The sequence below is a fragment of the Pipistrellus kuhlii genome, unplaced genomic scaffold (assembly GCF_014108245.1).
Source record: "Pipistrellus kuhlii isolate mPipKuh1 unplaced genomic scaffold, mPipKuh1.p scaffold_m20_p_20, whole genome shotgun sequence".
Classification (NCBI taxonomy): domain Eukaryota; kingdom Metazoa; phylum Chordata; class Mammalia; order Chiroptera; family Vespertilionidae; genus Pipistrellus; species Pipistrellus kuhlii.
Genome location: NW_023425516.1, coordinates 15,336,788 through 15,358,560, shown reverse-complemented (window position 1 = coordinate 15,358,560; position 21,773 = coordinate 15,336,788). Strand labels below are relative to the sequence as shown.

Sequence of the window (21,773 nt, the reverse complement as noted above, 5' to 3'; positions counted from 1 at the left end):
AGCAGAAAATTGGGAACAATCTAGATGTCCATTTATAATAGAAAAACACACTTAGAAAAGGAATGATTTAAAGCTGCATGCAGTGGGAGGGAGGGAGGGGGGAAAATAAAATAAAATTAAAATTAAAAAAATAATAAAATAAAAATAAAATAATAAATGTGGTATTATGCTTAAAAAAAATGTCTAATCACTATTTTGTACACTTAAAAAAATAAAAATAAGTAAAAATAAAGCTGCATGCAGTACTCAGGAGCAGCCCTGGCTGGTGTAGCTCAGTTGGTTGAGTGTTATCTGATGCACCAAAAGGTCAGAGACATGCGGAACACAGCCAATTGATTTCTATATTTCTCTCAATGTTTCTCTCTCCCTTCTCCTTTTCTAAAATCAATACAAACTTATTTTTAAAAAGTATTGTTTAGGGATTCTAAAATATGGTAAAAGGAGAAAGAAAAGCAAGTGATTATGTAATTCAGGGTAGTGGTTCTTTCCAAGGGAGGAAGGAAGGAGTGAGGTCTGCCATGGAAAACTCAGTTGATTACCTGTGGAGAGTTCAGGTTGCAAATAGACACCCCAGACTAATAGCAGTTAACTGAAATAGCATGGCACAAGATAGATTCCTATTGCCGAAACCGGTTTGGCTCAATGGATAGAGCGTCAGCTTGGGGACTGAAAGGTCCCGGGTTCGATTCCGGTTAAGGGCATGTACCTTGATTGAGGGCATATCCTCAGTAGGGGGTGTGCAAGAGGCAGCTGGTCAATGACCCTCTCTCATCGATGTTTCTAACTCTGTATCTCTCTCCCTTCCTCTCTGTACAAAATCAATAAAATATATTTTAAAAAAAGATATATCCCTGTTAATCTTATTATTAGAAAGTGTACAAATACCTAGTGCTTATTTGGTATACTAATGAAGCATCCTTTGGCCAAGCTTCTACAGTTATTTGTTAAATGGTTTCCTGGAAACTTACCCAGCCTTCTATGCAGAACTTCAGAAAGGGTGTTAATATTCTGCTAATTGCCAGCATCTTTCTGGTTACTAGAATGCCCCCCCTCCCAGTCACCATCCGCATTTAAAATCAGCCTCTTTTCAGTAGTAATGGAGAGCTCTACTTTGTAGAATTTTACCTTCAATTTAAATCCTTCTAAAGAATGGTTTCTTTTCCTTATGCTGCCATCTTCTGTTTTCTCTGTGCTGTGATTAACCAGCTTATTTCTAACAGAAGAGAAATCTTGCCTTGAGGTTTCAATATACTGCTTTATCTTAATCTGCTATTTTGGGCATGCAATTTGGAACTTGCCTGGCATAGTGAAAGATCCTAGATTCTCTTTCTAGTACCTCTCTGTCAACTTCCCATATGACTTTAAGCAAACCACTTAACCCCCTGACCCCTTGCTTCATACATTGAATGGAGAGGTGTGTGTGTGTGTGAGAGAGAGAGAGAGAGAGAGAGAGAGAGGGAGAGAGACACGCGCGCGCAAGTGAGCGCCAGGGGCAAGGGGATTTCGGGGTGGGGGTGGGGTGGAGGGGAGACAATTAAAGCATCCTGCAGCACTCAGAAACATGTTGTGGAAGGAAAAAAGGACATTGCAGAATACCATCTAATAGTCTAACATCTAAAGAGAACCTATAGGCTGGTCCAAGTGCAGTGGTGTCTTACAACTAAAGAGAACCTGTAAACAAGTTCCAGAGGCCTGAATGTTTCCATGAATCCTCTGCCCCGTAACCTTATGCATTTATTGTGACTTGAAATAACAAATTACAGAGAGCAGCTATCCTATTTTTGCACTTTGAAAGCTTTCTTCTTGCTAAATTTTTTCCTTATCCTTACTTCCCTTTTTGTTTACCCTCATGCAATTGGGAGATCTTAATAAATTTAAGGACATATCAAAGGTTTTTTTTACATTGAATATTATGGTTTTTTCTCCTAACAGACACATTGAAATAATCCTTTGTTACCATGTTTGACACACGTGCACTTCTTTCTTACCTAATCTACAATATCTAAGTTATTTGTAACTAAATTTAAGCATACTAGTATTTTGGCAGAGACAGACTGCTGAGTTTTATTAAACCTCAGATACAATTGCAAATAATGATAATTTACAAGATTGGCTAATTTTTAAAAAAAATATATTTTATTGATTTTGTACAGAGAGGAAGGGAGAGAGATAGAGAGTTAGAAACATCGATGAGAGAGAGTCATCGATCAGCTGCCTCTTGCACACCCCCTACTGGGGATATGCCCGCAACCAAGGTACATGCCCTTAACCGGAATGGAACCCGGGACCCTTCAGTCCCCAAGCCGACGCTCTATCCATTGAGCCAAACCAGTTTCGGCTAATTTTTTTTTTAATCAAACAATTGCTATACACTATTGATATGAAGGGCAAGTTGATAGCAGTAACCACTTTTTTCTTGAGAATATCTAATTGCTTTTAGATCTGGGTTAGCATCACAGGCTAATTGTTAGCATATATTTCCCCAGAAACCCTTAAGTAGATTTAGGTCTTATGAAGCCAACATATCTTAAGAATTTGAGGGGTCATCCCTAATAAGCTTATTCTTTTCTCTGTTTGCTACATTAAAGGCTTAGTCGTTTATAAAATAAGGGGCCAAGTGATAAAAACATTTCCATTTTAGCATGAGGGATTTACTGGGGTGCCTGTCTGGATTGGCTAGTCATCTGAGCACTCATTGCTGTTGTTCTCAGCATCTCTTCCTCCTTGCCTGCTTGTTCCTCTCCAAACACCTAAGAGTGATAAGCTCTTCTCCCAGAATTAAGTTGTTAGGGCTTGAGCCTTATGCACACATCAGTAATTTAAAGAGGCAAAGGATTCTGGAAGGCCAGGCTTGCCTTTGTTGGTACTGCTTCGCATATTAAAGCTCCTTCTCTCCTGAAGACCATTTTGATCCTAACTCAGCGGGTTACTGCTACAACTGTAGCAAAATGATAATCTGAGTTTAATAAACCAACCTGAGTCCTTACTGCAGCAAAAATTTCAAGGCTGTGCTACTCATCTGTCATTTTGTTTTTGTTTTGTTCTCAGATTCCATCAGCTTTCAGAAGATATTTATATTTATTTTTCCCTTTGCCTCTCTCATTATAGAGTTTAGTGACCAAGAAACTAGAAGAGGGGGATTGAGAACTGAGCAAGAACATGTGCCCCATGCTATTCATATTTTTGACAAATGGCTATTGGGCAGAACATATTTTGTATGATGATTCTATTAATGATAAATGATTGGATTTTTCAGTGCATTGAGTTAAGAAGGAAGGGTAATTGGCTATTTTGGGTCTAATGTAAGCTATGGAGTAGGTTATCTCACAGCACTTCCAGTTTGTTGCAGTACCTTTGCTTTTCTTTGACATTTAATGAATAGAGACTAAATAGCATTAGAATGTCAGGTTAGTAACCATGTATATACTGTATAGAAAACAACAAACTGGAATTTCTGAACATTAAGATGAGCCCAATGCTTATATTTAAGTGTTTTTAAATTATTAAGTTATACATTTTCATTTAGAAAAAAATATTAGCAGAAATTAAATTAGTGATTATGCTTTCTATTATTTTTCTGTGCATGTTTGTGCATAGTATAATGATAACAGGAATTGAGTCTACTGTGTGCTCACAACAGTGCCATGAATTAGATTCATAGGTACTATGTTGTTGTTGTTAAATATTTTTATTGATTTTTAGAGAGAAGTGGAGAGGGAGAAAGAGAAACATCAATATTTGGAGCAGAACAATGATAAGCTGCCTCCTGCACACCCTCTACTGGGGATCTAACCCCAAGCCCGGGCATGTACCCTGACCTGGAATTGAACTAATAATTTTTGTGGTGCGTGGGACAGCACCCAACCAAACGAACCATCCTGGATAGGGCTCAGTGGTACATTTATTCACCGTTTTGTTAGGAAGAAACTGAGGCCTAGAGAGAATAAGTGACTTACCTGCCGGCATTCGCATAGCTAAAAAGTGATGGAGCACTGGGATAGTTCCACCCCCCATTTGTTTCATTTTGCTTAATAGTTTGACCTTTGCCTACTATTGCTTTTTTTTAAAAATAAATTTCAGTTTTTGATGTACAATTCTTTAAGTTTGGTATCATTTTTTTTAAAGAAATTTCAATACTAGCTTGTAATTTACTTGTTTGACTTAAGTTATCCTTCCTTTTTAAAATACATTTCTTTAACACAGTTTTAGTTGCTATTAAAAAGCTAACACTTGAGAGAACAAAGATGACAGCATAGATAAGCACCTGTACTTGCTGCCTCTCACAACCACATCAATACCACAACTAAACAGCAGAACAACTATCACCCAGAACTGCAGGAAGGCTGGCTGAGAGGAAGTTCCACAGCTAGAGAGGTGAGGAAGGCGCATTGAGACTGGTAGGAGGTGCGGAGGCCATGGAAAGGGCTGGCACTTGGATGTGCTGCTCTTTTAATCGAAGGGAGATACAAGCGCCCACTTGCTCTGAACTCCAGTTCCAGGCAAGACTCTGGGGGACCCAGGCACATACAGGGAGAAACATGTTTGATACACTGTTGATAACAGCATGCATTGTCTTCTTTTGATTCTTGTTAAACTAGTAGACAAAATAGTAGTGTGATGGTCATTTTTCATGTATTTCTTGGTCAACTGCTTCTATTTCTGTTTTGTCTTTTTTTCTTTAGGTATAAGTTTAAATTTTAGTACTTGAAGTAATCTTACTAGTTGTAATACCAACCTTTCATTCTGGGGAAGGTCATGTGAGCTATGTGCTGCAAAGGTACATGGAAGCTTTTGCTCTCTACTTAGAATGTGGTCTCTTCCATCTGAACATTATTATTCTCTGTAAAGTGAACAGGTTGATTCCATAAGCCACCTGGGAAATTAGTCTTGTTACTTCAGAGTAAATCAGTTCCAATAAAAGTTCTCTGTGACCTCAACAGATGGAAATCTGGTTAAAAATTGTAGTTGTGTGCCCTGTCTTAAATGCTAGTGAATTTTGTGGAGGCTTCCTACCAGTGACTAATGAGAAATGTCAGGGAAATGTAGCATTTTCATTCTGACATTTAAGTATTAAAGCTTAATATCTCAACAACATGCTTTTGAGCATTTGGCATAGATAATAGCACTATTGAAATGAAATAATACGGTTAAATACCAGCCATTTTTATTGTTTTCTTTCTCTGCAAATGGAATAATTCAGATCAATGGCTCACTTACTATAGATCATACAAATTCCTTTTTCTTTCCCAGCATTTGGATCCTGATCAGGTTATTAATGACATTTGTTGCGACATGGAACATAACTAAGAAAGATCCTTTTTAATCAAAGGTTCAAATTGTGGCATGTTGTTCTTTGAGGTAATATGATAAAAATAAGTGTACAAAGGCAGCCTTGGAAGAGAAAATAAATGGAGACCATTTTTGTTTCTAGGTAGCAGTACTGCCTGCATTGTGGTGCTGGACAGAACTAGCCACCGCTTACACACAGCAAACCTGGGCGACTCAGGCTTTCTGGTTGTCAGGGGTGGCGAAGTTGTGCACCGATCAGATGAGCAGCAGCATTACTTCAACACTCCATTCCAGCTCTCAATTGCACCACCAGAAGCCGAAGGAGTCGTCTTGAGTGACAGGTAATTTCCCCTTTCGCTCATTCAAGTGTGAACAGGGCGTGGCTTACTCACAGGTTCTCTCCTATTCCCCTCAACCACAGTGGCAATAGGCAATTTCCATTCCCAAATGAGAAAAAAAAGAAAGAAAAGAAATTGAGAATGTTCTCATCAGGAGAACCTTTTAGTTTGACTTCGAAAGATATTGTGCATATACTTGATATTGCAGCCAGTTGAATTATGATAAACACCCAATAATTTACAAGACTGAAAATGCTATTTCAAGCTTACAAAATATCAATTTTTCATACCAAGATCACATGGTATATACAGTTGTGTTAAATTTTGCTGGAGAAATTTTGCTGGAGTTATTGTTCATGCATGCCATTGTCTGTGCAAGATTTTGCATATGTTACTAGGGAAAAGTACAAACAGGCATCTGCTTTATTTATTAGAATAACCTCCTGATTTTCAGGACCTCCTACTACATGTGTCAAGTAGAGCTTGCAGTCCAGGCAGAACCTGTTAGGACCAAGTTAACCTACAGGAAATGGAATCAAAAGAGGTCTTGGATATTTTCTGTGATGATGCTGTTGAGGTGTTCTCTTTTTCTTGACACCTTCCCTCCATTCTTTTTTTTTTTTTTTTTTTTTTTTTAATATATTTTATTGATTTTTCACAGAGAGGAAGAGAGAGGGATAGAAAGCCAGAAACATCGATGAGAGAGAATCATCGACCAGCTGCCTCCTGCACACCCCCCACTGGGGATGTGCCCACAACCAAGGTACATGCCCTTGACCGGAATCGAATCCGGGACCCCTCAGTCCGCAGACCGACGCTCTACCACTGAGCCAAACCGGTGCTGGCCATTCTTTTTTTTTTTTAATCCTCACTGGAGGATATTATTTTCATAGATTTTAGAGAGAGTTGGAAGGGAAAGGAGAAGAGAGAAACATAGATGTATGAGAAAGATTAATCGATTAATTGCCTCCTGCAACACACGTGCCCTAGTCAGGGCAGGGATGGAACTTGCAAACCAGGTATGTGACCTTAATGGGGAATCGAACCTGGGACCCTTCTATGTGTAGTGCTGTTCTAACCATTGAGCACACTGGCAGGGCCCTCAGTTTATTTTTAAATTGGGAAGAGTACTTATTGATACAATCAGTACTTTTTAAAATCAACTTTTACAGTTTATCTTTTCTAAGATCAGAATACAGACAAGGCTAAGACAATCTCAGATTTCATTGTCTGTAACAACCTTGTAAGACATAGGACAAACGTTGGTAATTCATAAATGTTGTTAACTGGGTGATAAACCTTTTATAAAAATTGAAGCATTCTAGCAAGTATCTGTTGTCTCTACTTAATAGTTCTTATAAAACCATATCTTAAACCCTAACTAAGATAAAATGATTATTCCACCATCTTTTATTTTGGTTAATCCTCACCTGATGATATTTTTCCATTGATTTTTAGAGAGAGTGGAAAGGGGGGGGGGGGGCACGGAGCCAAGGAGGGAGAAATATCAATGTGAGAGAGACACATGTGCCCTTGACCAGAATCGAACCTGCGGCCCTTCAGTTCAAGGGCTGATGCTCTGTACACTGAGCCAAACTGGCTAGGGCATCACTACCATCTTTTAAACTGTAATGAGTATATTACATAATGAGGTATTCAGTATCGCCCATCTAAAATCTGTTGTTAGCCGAAGCCGGTTTGACTCAATGGATAGAGCGTCGGCTTGGGGACTGAAGGGTCCTGGGTTCGATTCCGGTCAGGGGCATACCTTGGTTCCGGGCATATCCCCAGTAGGGGGTTTGCAGGAGGCAGCTGATCGATGACTCTCTCCCATCGATGTTTCTAACTCTCTATCTCTCTCCCTTCCTCTCTGTACAAAATCAATAAAATATATTTTAAAAAATAATAATAATAATAAAAATAAAATAAAATCTGTTGTTAAGGAAAAAAAAAAATCTGTTGTTGACTCCTAGAGAGAGGTAAGCATTATTTACTTTCAGATTAAGACAGATTACCATAAGTGGGAGAATATTTTATTATGGGTCCTTCTTCAGTGGAATACACATTAATATTAACCATATTGGAGTGAGCAAACCTTAGAACCCCAAGGACTTGATAGATATTAACTTCAGCTAATAGTTTTTAGAGAACAGTGTTTTAATTTTTCTTTATTTGATGCTTCTTGATTTGGCTCCTGAGTGCTAGAGCAGCGGTGCCTTATCTCACTCACTATCTTTGGGAGAGTCTGATTAGGGCAGCACTTGGCCTGGCCTGCCAATGAGGTGGAGGTTTCTTCCCCTGGAGCCCAGAGACAGCTTATTAGCATGTGATTTCAGCTCGTGTTTCAGTGCAGTCAAAAGTTTCCAGCAGCACAGTATGTTCAATCAAAACGGGCAGAACTGCAGCTGGCAGAACACCAAGCTCATGGGTGGGAGTGTTGGGAGAAGAGGACAAATTGTCCAATGGCAGTGAGTCTCTCACAGGCAGAATAGCAAAGGACACTCCTGTGGAAAGAAAACCTCAGCATAAAATCGAGCTTCAGTGCCAACCTGGTCATTAATCTAAACTTCTAGAATCTGATTAGCTTCCAAAGACTGAGCAAATGTGAAGTGTCTTGCATTCTCTCTTTATTCCACAGAAGAAATCAACCTGATTTCCACCAGTTTTAGTCCCCCCGCCCCCTGCCTCTTAGCTATTAATCCATCTTGGCTATAAACTATTATTTTAACCTTGACTTACGGTTAGTAGGTGTTTTTACAGAATATGTATTGTATGAATGTTTAAATTAATTTGTTCCTTGACAAAGCCCATCATAGAACTTGTAGATGTGCTGCTTCTTTCCTCTGAGGAGACAATGAACCAGAAATTTTCTCAGTGCATTTTTGAGGCATTTCCCAGCAGGCATGGGTGGGTTTTTAGCTTCTTGTGTTTTCTCTTCACAACTGTTATAACATGTTGCTGATACAGGTTGGGGGGTGGGGGGGGGGAGTCCTGTCACGCTTAGGGTACCTTAGCTCTGGTCCCACCTTCTGGGTCAGTGTATGCGTTTTTCCCTGGCTCTTGTCACTTACAGGTTAAAGCAGGTTATCAGGTATCTATCTCACCTTTTCCTTACCCTGGAGGCCAGTGAATCTGGACATTGGAAGTGGCTGAGACTTGGCCTCTCAGGGGGCCATTAACCCTTTGAATATATGGTCTTTTCTGTTTTCTTCCCACCTGGGTTTTTCCCCCCATTCTCTGCTTTCATTAGGTTTTGTGAGAAGGAAAAAGTCTCCCATCTATGTTTTTAAAAGTTTTATGCAAAACGATGTGGTGCAAAGTCTACCTCCTATTCCTGCCACCAGCCACACATTCTCTCCTCAGAGGCAGCCACTGTTATCTTTTTCACTCTCTGTACCTTCCTCTTTCTTTAACAGCATATCACAAAGGTTATTTTTGTGTGTTTTTTATTCCCCAATTTGGAGGGCCAGTCACTTTGTTTCTTCATTCATTCAGTCATTCCGCAGATATTTATTGAAGATCTGTGTGTCAGGCACACTAATAGATGCTTATGCATGTGGAGCACTTTGTAAGTTCTGGGAGATACACCGTCCTCACTCTGCCAGAATAAGTATCCCTTAGTAAGACTAACATAGAATTTTCAATAATACACTAGTAATTATTAGTATTATATTATTGCATGTGTTTCCCATGAATGAATTCTTAGGGGATATACATGATCTCATAGTTATTCCACTATAACACACCCTCCTGAGAGCCAGGTTCAGGTCTGCAGGGAACTGATAAGTGGACGAGGAGTAAGAGGATGGAATGTGGCTCTAAAGAATTAGGAAGTAAAGACTCATTCGTACCAGGATTTTAGAGACATGTTAGCATCTGACTCAGAAAAGAGCCCTTCCTCCTTTGAAATCACATATGACTAATCACCACACTCTGTTTTACTTGGTAGTTTCAGCTAAGCTTTTGAAATCTATAATAATAAAAGCTTAATATGCTAATAGATCGGACTTCCTTCCGGGTGACCTTCCAGACAAAGCTGGGACTGTGAGGGAAGCCCCGGTGCCGGAGGGAAGCTGGTGCTCGCAGCCAGGGGAAGGAAGGTCTGCTCTTGCACGAATTTCGTGCACCGGGCCTCTAGTATTTATATAAGGGTGTTCAATTAATTGTTTTCAAGGTTAGGGATTTCAGAATGACTGGCTCTTATTATTGACTCCTAATATAAATTAGATTTTTTTTTTATAGCATTATTAATTGTAACATAGTGCCTGTTGAAAACTTTGAGTGGTATCTCTAAAGAGCTTTCTTAACTTTGCCCTTTTCATGTCACAGCCCGGATGCTGCTGATAGCACATCTTTTGATGTCCAGTTAGGAGATATTATCCTGACAGCAACAGATGGACTCTTTGACAACATGCCTGATTATATGATCCTGCAGGAGCTAAAAAAGTTAAAGGTAATTAACTGAAAGGTTGGCCCTTGGAAACAGTGGCCTTCTCTGGGCAGTTAAATTTTCTCCATTCAATTGCCTTATCTCTTTTTATAGTTTTGAAAAGGACTGTTTTGTGAATATAGGAAACTAATAATAGTGCCAATTTTTCAATCAGTTGTAAATGGAAATAGTCACAAATGGAGAACTTAAAGGAAAAAGGCTTTTAGTAGGGTGGTAAAGGTAGGAAAAGTCCAGTTTGCATTTTTCATTGTATTTTAATGCTATTTAATAGAGTTACATCCTGGCCCTTTTCTCATTTTATTCTCATAAGAAACCCAGCAGGTGTGGAGACTGGGAAAGATAGAAGTCATCATACCATAGCCAGCCAAGGCAGCAGTCAAGGGCATCAGGCAGTGAGGGGTCTTGATGTGATCTGAGCTGTCACCAGTAATAAAACAGTTCAGCTTTGACCCATAAAGAGAATGGAAGAAAGTGAAAATCAGTGTTTACATATTTTTTGGCTTTGTAAAAATTGTAACTCTGGGAAAAGTTAACCTTTTCTCATGCTTTTATCGCTAACTACTATAACTTTGAGTAAGTTTTTAAACCTTTTAAGCAACATTTTCCTCAGCTGATAATTGGGGGTACAAAAGACCCTGTTTTATAGGGTTATGGTGAAAATTAACTGAGACCAGGAGTACAGAATCCTTAGCACCAGCCTCATCTTTGGGGATCAGTAACGAACAAGTGCTTACTGTAGTGATACTATACTCTGTGGTGACAGGGTGATGAGCAGAAATGACATTCCCTGTCCTCTGGAGTTTCTATTCTAGTGGAAGAAAGTAGATAATACAGACAAAGAAAAAGATAACAAACAGTGTGGGGCAAAAGTAGGTTTATAGTTATGAGTATGTGAAATAGTTTTTTGTTTTTTGTTTTAAATATATTTTATTGGTTTTTTACAGAGAGGAAGAGAGAAGGATAGAGAGCTAGAAACATCGATGAGAGAGAAACATTGATCAGCTGCCTCTTGCACACTCCCTACTGGGGATATGCCCGCAACCAAGGTACATGCCTTTGACTGGAATTGAACCCAGGACCTTTCAGTCCACAGGCTGACGCTCTACCCACTGAGCCAAACTGGCTTCAGCGAAATCGTTTATTCTTATACTAGAGGCCCCGTGCATGAAAATTCATGCACTGGATGGGGGATCCCTCAGCCTGGCATGCCCCCTCTCACAGTCCGGGAACCCTCAGGGTGGAGGTGACCTGGCTGCTGCCACTGCTGGTAGCACAAGACTCGGCCGGCCCTGGTTACCTGAGCCTCAGGTGGCCCTCGGCAGCTGGGGGGGCTAAAGGGACTGGGGGACTCTGGACGCAGGAATACAGAGTGGTCTGGCCAACTTGCTGCCCCGATAGGGCTGAAGGGACTAGGCGCTGCCATTGTGTGGCTGTGGGCACTGCCATCTTTAAGGGTGTGGCTGTCAGCATATTCCCTCATTATTGGCTGTGGGCACTGCCATCTTTAAGATGTGTAAGGGTCAATTAGCATATTCCCTATTTATTAGATAGGATTATTTAATTGTTGTTAATCCTCACCCAAGGATATTTTTCCCATTGGTTTTTAGGGAGAGTAGAAGAGAAAGAGACAGAGAGAAACATCAGTGTGAGAGAAACACATCAATTGGTTGTTTCCTGCATGAGCCCTGACTAGGGCGCAGGCTGGGAAGGAGCCTGCAGCCAAGGGCCCTTTAGTCTGAATTGAACCCAGGACCTTTTAGTCTGTAGGCCAATACTTTATTGACTGAGCCAAACCAGCTAGGGCTTGTTAAATTATTTTGCATACTAACAACTATAAATCTACTTTTGCCCCACCCTCTAGTGTTTATGGTAAATAAGAAAAAGCATGGTGAAGAGATAGGGAATAGAGAGGGTTGCTGTTTTAGAAAGATTGTCCAGAGAAGGCCCCTCACTGAGATAACATTGAAACAGAGGCCTATTATCAATTATACTGAAACCATTCTGAATCTTAGGATGTTAGAGTTAAAATGGACCTTGTTTTCCATTCCATTTTACTGATGAAGTTGAAGTAGCAAGGGTAAGGGATTATACAGCTAGATAAGAATCTTCATCCTATATAATAAAATATATAATAAAACCCTAATATGCAAATTGACCAAACAGCAGTATGATCAGTCCATATGACACTCACCACCAGGAGGTGGATGCTCAACACAGGAGCTGCCCCTTGAAGGTCAGAACACTCCCACAGGGGGAGCACCGCTCAGCCAGAAACCAGGCTCACGGCTGGCAAGCACAGCAGCAGTGGCGGTAGCCACTAAGGACCCTCGGAGGATGTCCGCCTGCCAGGTCCACTCCCCACAGGGAACGAGCCTAAACAGTCAGGCAGACATCCCCAAGGATCCCAGACTGGGAAAGGGCGCAAGCCAGGCTGAGGAACCACCCTCCCTCAGTGCATCAGGCCTCTAGTCATGATATAAAATTTTAAAGGTATTTTCAGTAGGGAAACTGGCAGCTCTTGAGAGAAAACTGGTATTGCCCAGGAGTGCATTTATAAGCAAGAGGAAAAAAATTACTATATTTTTAATCCTCACCTAAGGATATTTTTCCAATGATTTTTTGAGAGCGGGAAAGACAGAGAAAAATATCAGTATGAGAAAAAATCATTATTTGGTTGCCTCCTGCACATGCCCTGACCAGGGCCTGGGCTTGGGAGGAGCCTGCAACCAGGAAATTTTTGAGGTCATCCCTAAAGTGCTATAAAAATTTGCCCTTTCAATCTCATCCTATTTTAGCAAAAATACCTTAAGAATTTCAAATGGGAAAAAAAGCAGAAATAAAAACCCAAACCTTAGGGCCCAAGGCCACCTATCAAAACTTTCTGATTCACATTGTATGCAGGCAGCACTGATGGGCTCATTCCTTTTAGTGAAGGTGCATTGTTTATTGTCTTCTCTAACTGGAATAAAACGTCAGTGGTGGAAACCGATTAGATAAATGTTACTATCTTAAAAAGTGATATTTGTAAGTTACTTGAATACAAAAGTCATGTGAGACATTACGATAAAAATAACTCTCTCATCCTTCAACTCAGAATTCAAATTATGAAAGTATACAACAGACGGCAAGAAGCATTGCTGAGCAAGCTCATGAGCTGGCCTATGACCCAAATTATATGTCACCTTTTGCACAGTTTGCATGTGACAACGGACTGAATGTGAGAGGTAAGCAATCTTTAGGAAGGTCATAGGGACATAGGAAGATGGGAACGTTCTGGGCTGCGGGGGGAGGTAAACTAGAGCGCTATGGTGAGACTGTTGAGATGTCCTCTCTTAGCTGTGAGCGGTGGCTTTGAGCTAGGTCATTAGGCCTTAACACTGGGAGACAAGAGCAAGTGCATGTCATCATGTCTTCCCCACAGAGGACGCCCTTCAGAGCTGAACTTCATAGGCTACGGAGGCAGGCGGATCTGAAGCCCTTTATTGCCACCACGGCACTGCTTGGACCTCAGCCCAAAAGGCCTCAAGCTCTGCCTGGAAGGACTGCACATTCCCAGCAGTTTAACATTTGCCCTTCACGGGTCTGACATTTCACTTCTCCCTTCCTCTGGCTTTGTGGGACTCGTTGACAGTATTTGCCTGCCAAATTGCCACAGCAGGTTTTGAAGAGGGAAGTAATGTTAACCTGTCCTTGCTTGAAAAGCCCTTCTATCTGCTAAGTGATGTGCAACTTTGGGAGCAGGACAGTAGCTCTGTCTTGGAGCTGGGATGACGTGTTGGTAGTAACATATCAGAACTAATACAGTTGGTCAATTTCTTGCTAGTATTATATTATGACACATAAAGCATTTCTTAGCCTTCCAGGAAGTATTAAAATAGGAAAAAGCACATGCCATAGCTGTTTGGCAGATTAGAATACAAGATTGTTCTAATTTCAAAACAGTGGGTATGTTTGTCCAAATTAGGATTATGCATAGAAACATGTAACTTTCTTGTCAGGCAGAATTTATCTTAATCAGATTTTCTTTACTGTCATTGCTATAAACAAAGGAGGTAGTGGCCATTTTATCAGTGCTACTGTTTTAAAGAGCAGGGAAGGGATTTTTTAAGTGTCAGTTAAGTTACATGTAATTTCTTGGTGTTTTTATTTCTCTTTTTTTTTTAAAAAATATTTTTATTTCAGAGAGGAGGGGGGAGGGAGAGAAAGATAGAAACATCAATAATGAGAGAATTATGAATCGGCTGTCTCCTACAAGCCCTGCCCCTGGGGATCGAGCTCTCAATCTGGGCATGTGCCCTGACTGGGAATCGAACCGTGACCTCCTGGTTCATAAATTGACACTCAACCACTGAGCCATGCCAGCTGGTCTTCTTCATTTTTTTCTTTCTTTCCTACACTGACATATTGACATATATATTGACAAATCAAACCTTTGTGAATTGCAAGCATTTGTCTCCTAGAACTTACTTAGGCTTACAGTTTTGATTGACTTTTCTTTTTATGATACATGACTACATTTTCATTTTTGTTTTAGGTGGAAAGCCAGATGACATCACCGTCCTTCTTTCCATAGTGGCTGAGTATACAGACTGACACACCTCGGTGTCAACTCCTGCCTTTCCTTCCATCATCCCAAATTTTCCCCAGCCGTGTGTGCTGATCCTGCTGGCAGGACCACGATTCTTTGCCACTGATCTCAATGGCCAGTGATGTAAGCCTTTTTGCCTGTCTTTTTGAGACCCCATTGAGATCTTTGTTAAGAACCACTACTGTCATTCACTAGCTCATATCTGCCAGCAACTTCGAAGAGAATCAAGATTTGAAGATTGACCTTCACTTCTCATTGTCCTTTCCATGATGGGATCAGAGGTTTTCAAAGCTAAATGGCTATTACTTTTAAAAAATGCTTGAAGTATTGAAGAAAATGAGTAATGTTGATAAAGTGAATTAAAAATTACAGTGTGTAAAAGGGATTTTAAAAGTCTAACACAAATTCTATGTTATGGTACATCTCCTAGAAACATACATTATTCATCAAAAGAAATGTTACACGTGTACTATCCAGTCTTTGTTATAATGATTGAGTGTGGCTTTGTGTTTTCATTATAAACTCCTATTTTTCAGGAGCTTATAATTCTGCTCTAAAACATTGCTCTGGATTATGGAATCTTGATCCAGGAACTTTTTTTCTTACAAATTGGAAGAAAATTTCCAGTTTAATTCTATGGATGCAAACGTTTCGTGGTTTTTAAAAGATGCTTAATTGTGATCCTATGATCAAAGTTTTGGCAGTTTATTGATTCATTAAACTCACAAGCTGGTGGCCTGAACTGCAGGAGTAGGGAGACTCTTTATCAAAATTTTAATGGGAATGTTACTCAAGATTGTAGAACTCCTCAAAGCCAAGGAATTTAATGTTATGGCTGAAATCCTCCCAGCTGTCTGACATGATGCCCCGTGTGGGAGCTCTAGGCCCATAGGCCTAATGGGTTGAGAATGGACAGCTGTTATTTTGAATTTTGGGGGTCATGCTACTCCTAGTCTCATTCAGACCCTTTATTAGTAGCCTTGCTTTCTGTATAGCATGCACCAAATTCAGGGGGTCCATGTGGAAGGAGCACTGTGGGCAGTAGCAGCAACACAAGAGTCCATGAGGAAAACTAGTGATGATATGACATTTGCATTTGCCCTAGACAGAAATTTAGGGGTTTCTGAATCAAGCTTAATGTTTACAGTTTCTAAATAGCCATCTTGCAGTGTATAGTTTCCTTATAAAACTATCCTACATTCAGTTTTCCCATTATCTGCAAGTTCAAACTTATTTTTAAGGTTTGTGTTTAAGTCGACTGCTGTAAAGATATATATTTTTGGGTCAGTCTTTTTCTTCATTAACTTGGTGGTAGAAAAATATAGTTAGCAATCCTTAAATTAAAGCCATGTTTTATATATAAGTCAGGTAACATTGGTGTATAGATAAGAATGCAATTAAACCTGATGAGAATCTACTTGAGGAGAATATAGAAAGTCTCTTTCTCTAAAGGAGATACATACTCCCTGGTTTATTGCATTAAAACTTATGTTTGAGGTTACCTCAACTTGTTTTAAAAGATTTTGTTTTGTGAAATTGTACTGTATATTTGAGTAACTGTCAAGCTTTTGTTTTATTTAAAATTGTTTAACATGTACCATGTACATGTCATTACTATATTTCAATGCATCATGCTTGTAACAGGCATTTCATTTATAATAAGAATGAGTTATTCATTTGTAAACCGTTCAGTAATTTATCTACTATTCCTAAATTGGCATAATGTTAGATATCTATTTTTAATCACCTTTAATTACATGTCAGAATGCCTTAACTACCCTAACTTGACAAAACAGTTCTTTGGTAGAGGAGATGGGAGTGGAGGGAGACTGTGTTAGTAATGAGAACCCATTGTGCTCTGATAAAACACAGAAGCCAGAGTGGCCTGTGGCGGGGTATTTATTTTGCACAAAATATTTGCAGTCTCTGTGTATTTTAAAAAGTAAAGAAAGTTGCATCCAGAAAGGTTTTGTTCCAAGAAGTACACTTATACTTGGGCTGATGACATTAGTTCTTTTATTGGATTTCTAATTATTTCTGGTCAGAGGTGTGTAGCCTATGACCTGGATATATTTTGCATTAATTTTCCAATGCCTACATTTGATTCCTGGTAGAGCAGTGCTGATTAAGTCACTGGCTTTGCTCTCATTTAACCCATCAAACACAATCTTTGTAAAGCTAGATCGGTGGTGTTTTAATACAACTTATTTTATCAACTTGTCTTTTTGGAGAAATTATTGTTAGAAATTGACAACATGTTTGTTCCAGTGATGTGAATTTAGTGGGACAAGAATTGAGTTTCACTGTGGAACTAACTTTTGGACCTGGCCTGTAAATTTAATAATACAAAATATTTTCTCTTTTCCCTGTCCTTTTTGTGTTAAGCACTTAATTTTTTGACTGCCAGTGGTCAGCTGGAGTGCTGCTTATCAAGTAACTCTCCTTCCACTCTCCGTGGTCAGAGGCTGTGTTGGACCCATGCTGGAATTTTCCAGTCACAGGACCCAAGCCTCTGTGGGGTAGGACTGAGGTATGCCACTTGGTGGGTCTGATTCTGAACTTGATGTGTGTGTTAATTGTATTTTAAATCAAGCAGTATAAAAAAGACACACACATTTGCCTCATGTAATGGACTTTTATAACAAAAGAGAATTTGGATTTCTAATTTACAAAAGGCAAATTATCTCTCTCTGGATGCACCAAAGACCAGTAAAGTTTATAGCTTTTCCATCTATATTTATAAAGCAATACTGTATTATAAAAAATCAATATTTTTATCACATGCTTGAAATTTTTATTTTGTTCTGTTTTAAAATGTGCACTCTAAACATATCAGAACCTTATTTCTTCCTGTGAACTTAAGCTGCCTGCGCACAAAAAATATTTACCGAACGGATATACAGTAGAGCCCTAGGCTCTTAAAAAGTGAAAGAAGAAATGAAGGGGAAAACAAGTTATTTGTCCTGAATTACTGTACTGCTTGACATGGTCGATGGGTACTAAATCACAAAAGAATCCATTCCAGGTGTGTATGTCTGAGGGTTGGGCTGTGTCTAGATTAGCAACTAGATTTCAAGCTTTGCGTGATGGGAGTGTCTCTCCTATCAGCTGCATTTGTTTTGGATAGAACAGTAGCCTTCAGTACCACCTTCAGTACCACCAACCTACCACATCAAGTAACAAGGCAGGAATTGTGGGAATTCACTGAGTTTGTTTTTGAGAGTTTTGGAGATTGTAAACAAGATTGACTAGAACTATAAGTGTCTGTACTTTGGATAAGTTCTTGGTTCCTTGTCACCTTATACCAGCTATCTTTGGTAGAAGCTACAGCATCAAATTTCCCTGGAAACAATCACATTTTTGCATTTAACAAATTTTACAATATCAAACAAACAAAAAACGAAATCTGCTTATAAAACTGAAAATATGAAACAAAACATTTGGATTTTATTCATAAAAAATTAAATTCTTTGTAAAATTGAACTTCTCAACTAAAAATTGGCAGTGTCAATGTCAAAATGTTAACGGTTATCAGGTAGTTTGTGGCAAAGATGGCTAAACAATGAAGCAAGTTTGAATTTATATATACTAATGAGCTGCTTTTTTTCTGTTGAGACTATCATTATTTGTCTTACCCAAGAGGCAATGACCTGAATTGGATGTCTGAAATATAACTTATGCAGGAATAGTTCTGTAAATACATTTAAAAAAAACTGTAAAGATATTTAATAAATATAGTATTTATACTAATCTGTGTACTCCTTTTAATTGAAATAGTAACTAAATAAGACGCCAGCCCTGTCATTGAGTTTGTTGGTCTCTATCAAGTCCTCATTTCGAACCCTCTTAGCCTAGCAGTGACTCTGTACTTCGTAGCTATTATTTTGTCTTTTACTAGTTCTCTGCCTTACCTCTTTCACCATCTGGTTTACTACATCAATTTTTACTCAAAAATTCATCAAAATGGACAGATAATTCAATGTAAAATACAAATGGTTTCCTAGCTGAGAAGGCTTTTGCATCTTCTACATGGTATTAAGTGAAAGCACAGAAAAATCTGGTGTCATTTAAATGTAGCATTCTGAATCTAAAATCCAAATTAAATACAGTTTAACAGTATAACTGTCTTTTACAGATTAGTACAGCATCCAGGCAATTACTGATGGTGATGTCTTCAGGACCTAACCCCTTGCCCTTTTCCAAGAGCGAGCCAAAAACTTTCATCCTCTGCAAGGAGATCTATAGTTGCCCTCGTATCATGTGAAATTCAGTGTTAGTCACCAGTATAAGCATAAGATACAGAAATCTTTAGCCTACACGTGAAAGAATTGCTTGCAATTATGTGAGTATTGTCAGTTTCCACAAAAAGCCCATTTTCATTCACTGAGGAACATTTTGGGATGAACTTGAGTTTTTATTAGGTTATTGTGGGTAGCTCTGACTCATTACTGAGCTACCAGAGCCAAATTCATTCTGGTTTTAGTTAGAAGTCTGTTCACAGTTCTAAAGTTGACTGATCCACTCAGCCACCTTTGTTTATGAATTCCTCACAAAATCTGAAGTACAATTGCTTACCAGTTAACATTTCTTTGGGATTTGGTGGTTTCACAAAGACTTAAGATGTTACAGCAGTCTAGTTTGTCAGGTTATAATTGACTTTTAAACAGGTTTGGGGGAGGGAGAGACTTACATCATCAGATATTACATAAGAATTCTTCTGTGCCAGATATTTTAGTCTGTTCAGGTAACAAGATTATTCTTAAAGGGGAAAAGAACAGAGACACTCATTTCACTCCAAATCCAGGCTTTTTTGACAGTGGAGGTAAGTGCCCTATGTCAGATATACAGATATAATTTTTTGGCATCACTTCCATTAAACTTTTTTTTTTTTTTTCACTGCAGAAAATCACATCTGAAAATCAGGATAATTTAAAGCTATCACAAATAAGATTTAAGATTTTACAATATATAAAAAGACTCCAAAGTGAGGGAGTAGCTATATACCTGGTGTAAGTTAATAATGTAGATTTTGTAATAAAAACAAGGTAATTTTAAGAGAAACATCAAAAGTGCTTTATTCTAAGTAATGTCCATCACTAGCTACACATTTCCCCCATCTTTCAGGTAATTTGTGGATACCTTCCCAATAGAACTTCTCTTGTTTTGAGGCAAACCAATTCAGAGACCCCATTTTTCCACTTCTATGTACTGCTCATAGTGCTGCTCAGAGAGTGCGTGTGCCATGGATGGGAACAAGTGGTCACCTGAAGGAGCAAGGTCTGGTGAATACGGCAGGTGGGTTAATACTTCCCAGGCAAGGTCTTTTAACGTGTCTTTAACTGGTTTTGAAGTGTGTGATGGTGCGTCATCATGAAGCAAAATTACTTTGCTGTGTCTTCTGACCCATTCTGGTTGTTTTATGATCAAAGCATGGTTCAAATTGATTATTTGTTGTTGGTAGTGATCAGTATTAACAGTTTCACCTGGTTTTAGAAGCTCATGATACACCACACCTTCCTGATCCCACCAAACACAGAGCATTGTCTTCTTTCCAAAGCAATTTGGCCTTGCAGTCGAGGTTGATAGTTGACATGGATCAACCCATGTTTTTCTGTGTTTGGGATTCTCAAAATAAATCCACTTTTCATCACCAGTCATAATTTGATGCAAAAAAGACTCTTGCTGTTGAAGCAACATTTGACTGATGACTTTACGGTTTTCCATTTGTTTTTCATTGTTGATGTGGCTCCCATTTTCCTTCCTTTAAATCTTTCCCATTGCTTGTAAACAATTGGAAATTGTTTGCTGAGCAATGTTTAATCTTTCTGCAAGTTGTTTTTGAGTTTGACATGCATCTTCATCCAATAATGCTTGTAATTGTTGGTCTTCAAACCTTTTGGTTGGCCTAGATATTGTTTGTCTTCTACAATACATCAAAATCACCCCTTTTAAAGTATTTAAACCAATATTCACAGTATCTTGAGATGGAGCATGTTCACCATAAGCTTCCCGAAGTATATGGTAACTTTTAGTAACACTTTTCTTCAAAATACAGTAATGAATTAAAACCTCCCACAAATGCTCTTTTTTTGGCATGAAATTCGACCTTTTTAAAATATATATTGATTTTTTTTACAGAGAAGAAGGGAGAGGGATAGAGTGTTAGAAACATCAATGAGAGAGAATCATTGATCAACTTCCTGCACATCCCCTACTGGGGATGTGCCCGCAACCAAAGTACATGCCCTTGACCAGAATCGAACCTGGGACCTTTCAGTCCGCAGGCTGATGCTCTATCCACTGAGCCAAACCAGTTTCGGCCAGACATCATATATTGTTATTGTTATATTAGAGTTCGATTCCGGTCAAGAGCATGTGCCTTGGTTGTGGGCACATCCCCTGTGGGAGGTGTGCAGGAGGCGGCTGATCGATGTTCCTCTCTCATTGATGTTTCTAGCTCTCTTTCCCTCTCCCTTCTCTGTAAAAAATCAATAATATATATATATATATATATTTTTTTTTTTTTTAAAGTATTGGTGCACTCCAAATGACTGCTGAAGAACATTTAAATACCTTTATAGCCTGTCCATCATGGCTCAGTGGTTGAGCATTGACCAATAAAGGAGGAGGTCACAGTTCTATTCCTTGTCAGGCACATGCCTGGGCTGCAAACTCTATCCCCAGTGTGGGGCGTGCAGGAGGCAGCCAATCAATGATTCTCATCATTGATGTTTCTATCTCCCTCTCTGACATCAATAAAAATATATATTTAAAAAAATAAATGCCTTTATAAAACTGGCAAAGAAAATGCTAAAAGCTCTAACGTGAACATGCATTGAAGAATTCTAATGAGCCTTTTTCCTGCACAGAAAATGTCTGCTTTCTAAGTCGTATAATGGATTTAAAGCAAATTACATGTAGTTAACCAGCAGCCATTTTTACATATGGTTGTGGTTACAAGATGAAGATGTTTAGAAAAACAGAAGTCCATCCTGCATTTCAAGGGAGTCCAAGACAATATAGACTAAGTGTGAAATGTGTTTGAGGTGTGTCAGTAAATGGAGTCATTAAATGTTAGAATATGTAAAAACTGCCATTATTCATTTCC

At 39.0% G+C, this 21,773-nt stretch overlaps 1 protein-coding gene across 4 annotated transcripts in view; it reads left to right on the top strand.

Annotated features, from left to right (window-relative positions):
* Positions 1–21,773, top strand: part of PPTC7 (protein phosphatase targeting COQ7) — a 55,789-nt gene that overhangs the window by 31,738 nt on the left and 2,278 nt on the right. The window contains exons 3-7 of one of the 4 annotated variants that reach the window (XR_004990006.2): positions 5,432–5,630; positions 9,957–10,080; positions 13,172–13,301; positions 14,612–14,788; positions 17,529–18,415. Coding sequence is in view for 2 of the 4 variants with exons in the window: in XM_036449343.2 (XP_036305236.1) it covers positions 5,432–5,630; positions 9,957–10,080; positions 13,172–13,301; positions 14,612–14,670 (512 nt within the window). In the remaining 2 variants the exon portion in view is untranslated. Of the gene's footprint in view, positions 1–5,431; positions 5,631–9,956; positions 10,081–13,171; positions 13,302–14,611; positions 18,416–21,773 lie in introns of those variants that run through there. The other 3 variants (XR_006742378.1, XM_036449343.2, XM_036449344.2) reach the window with 3 other exon arrangements.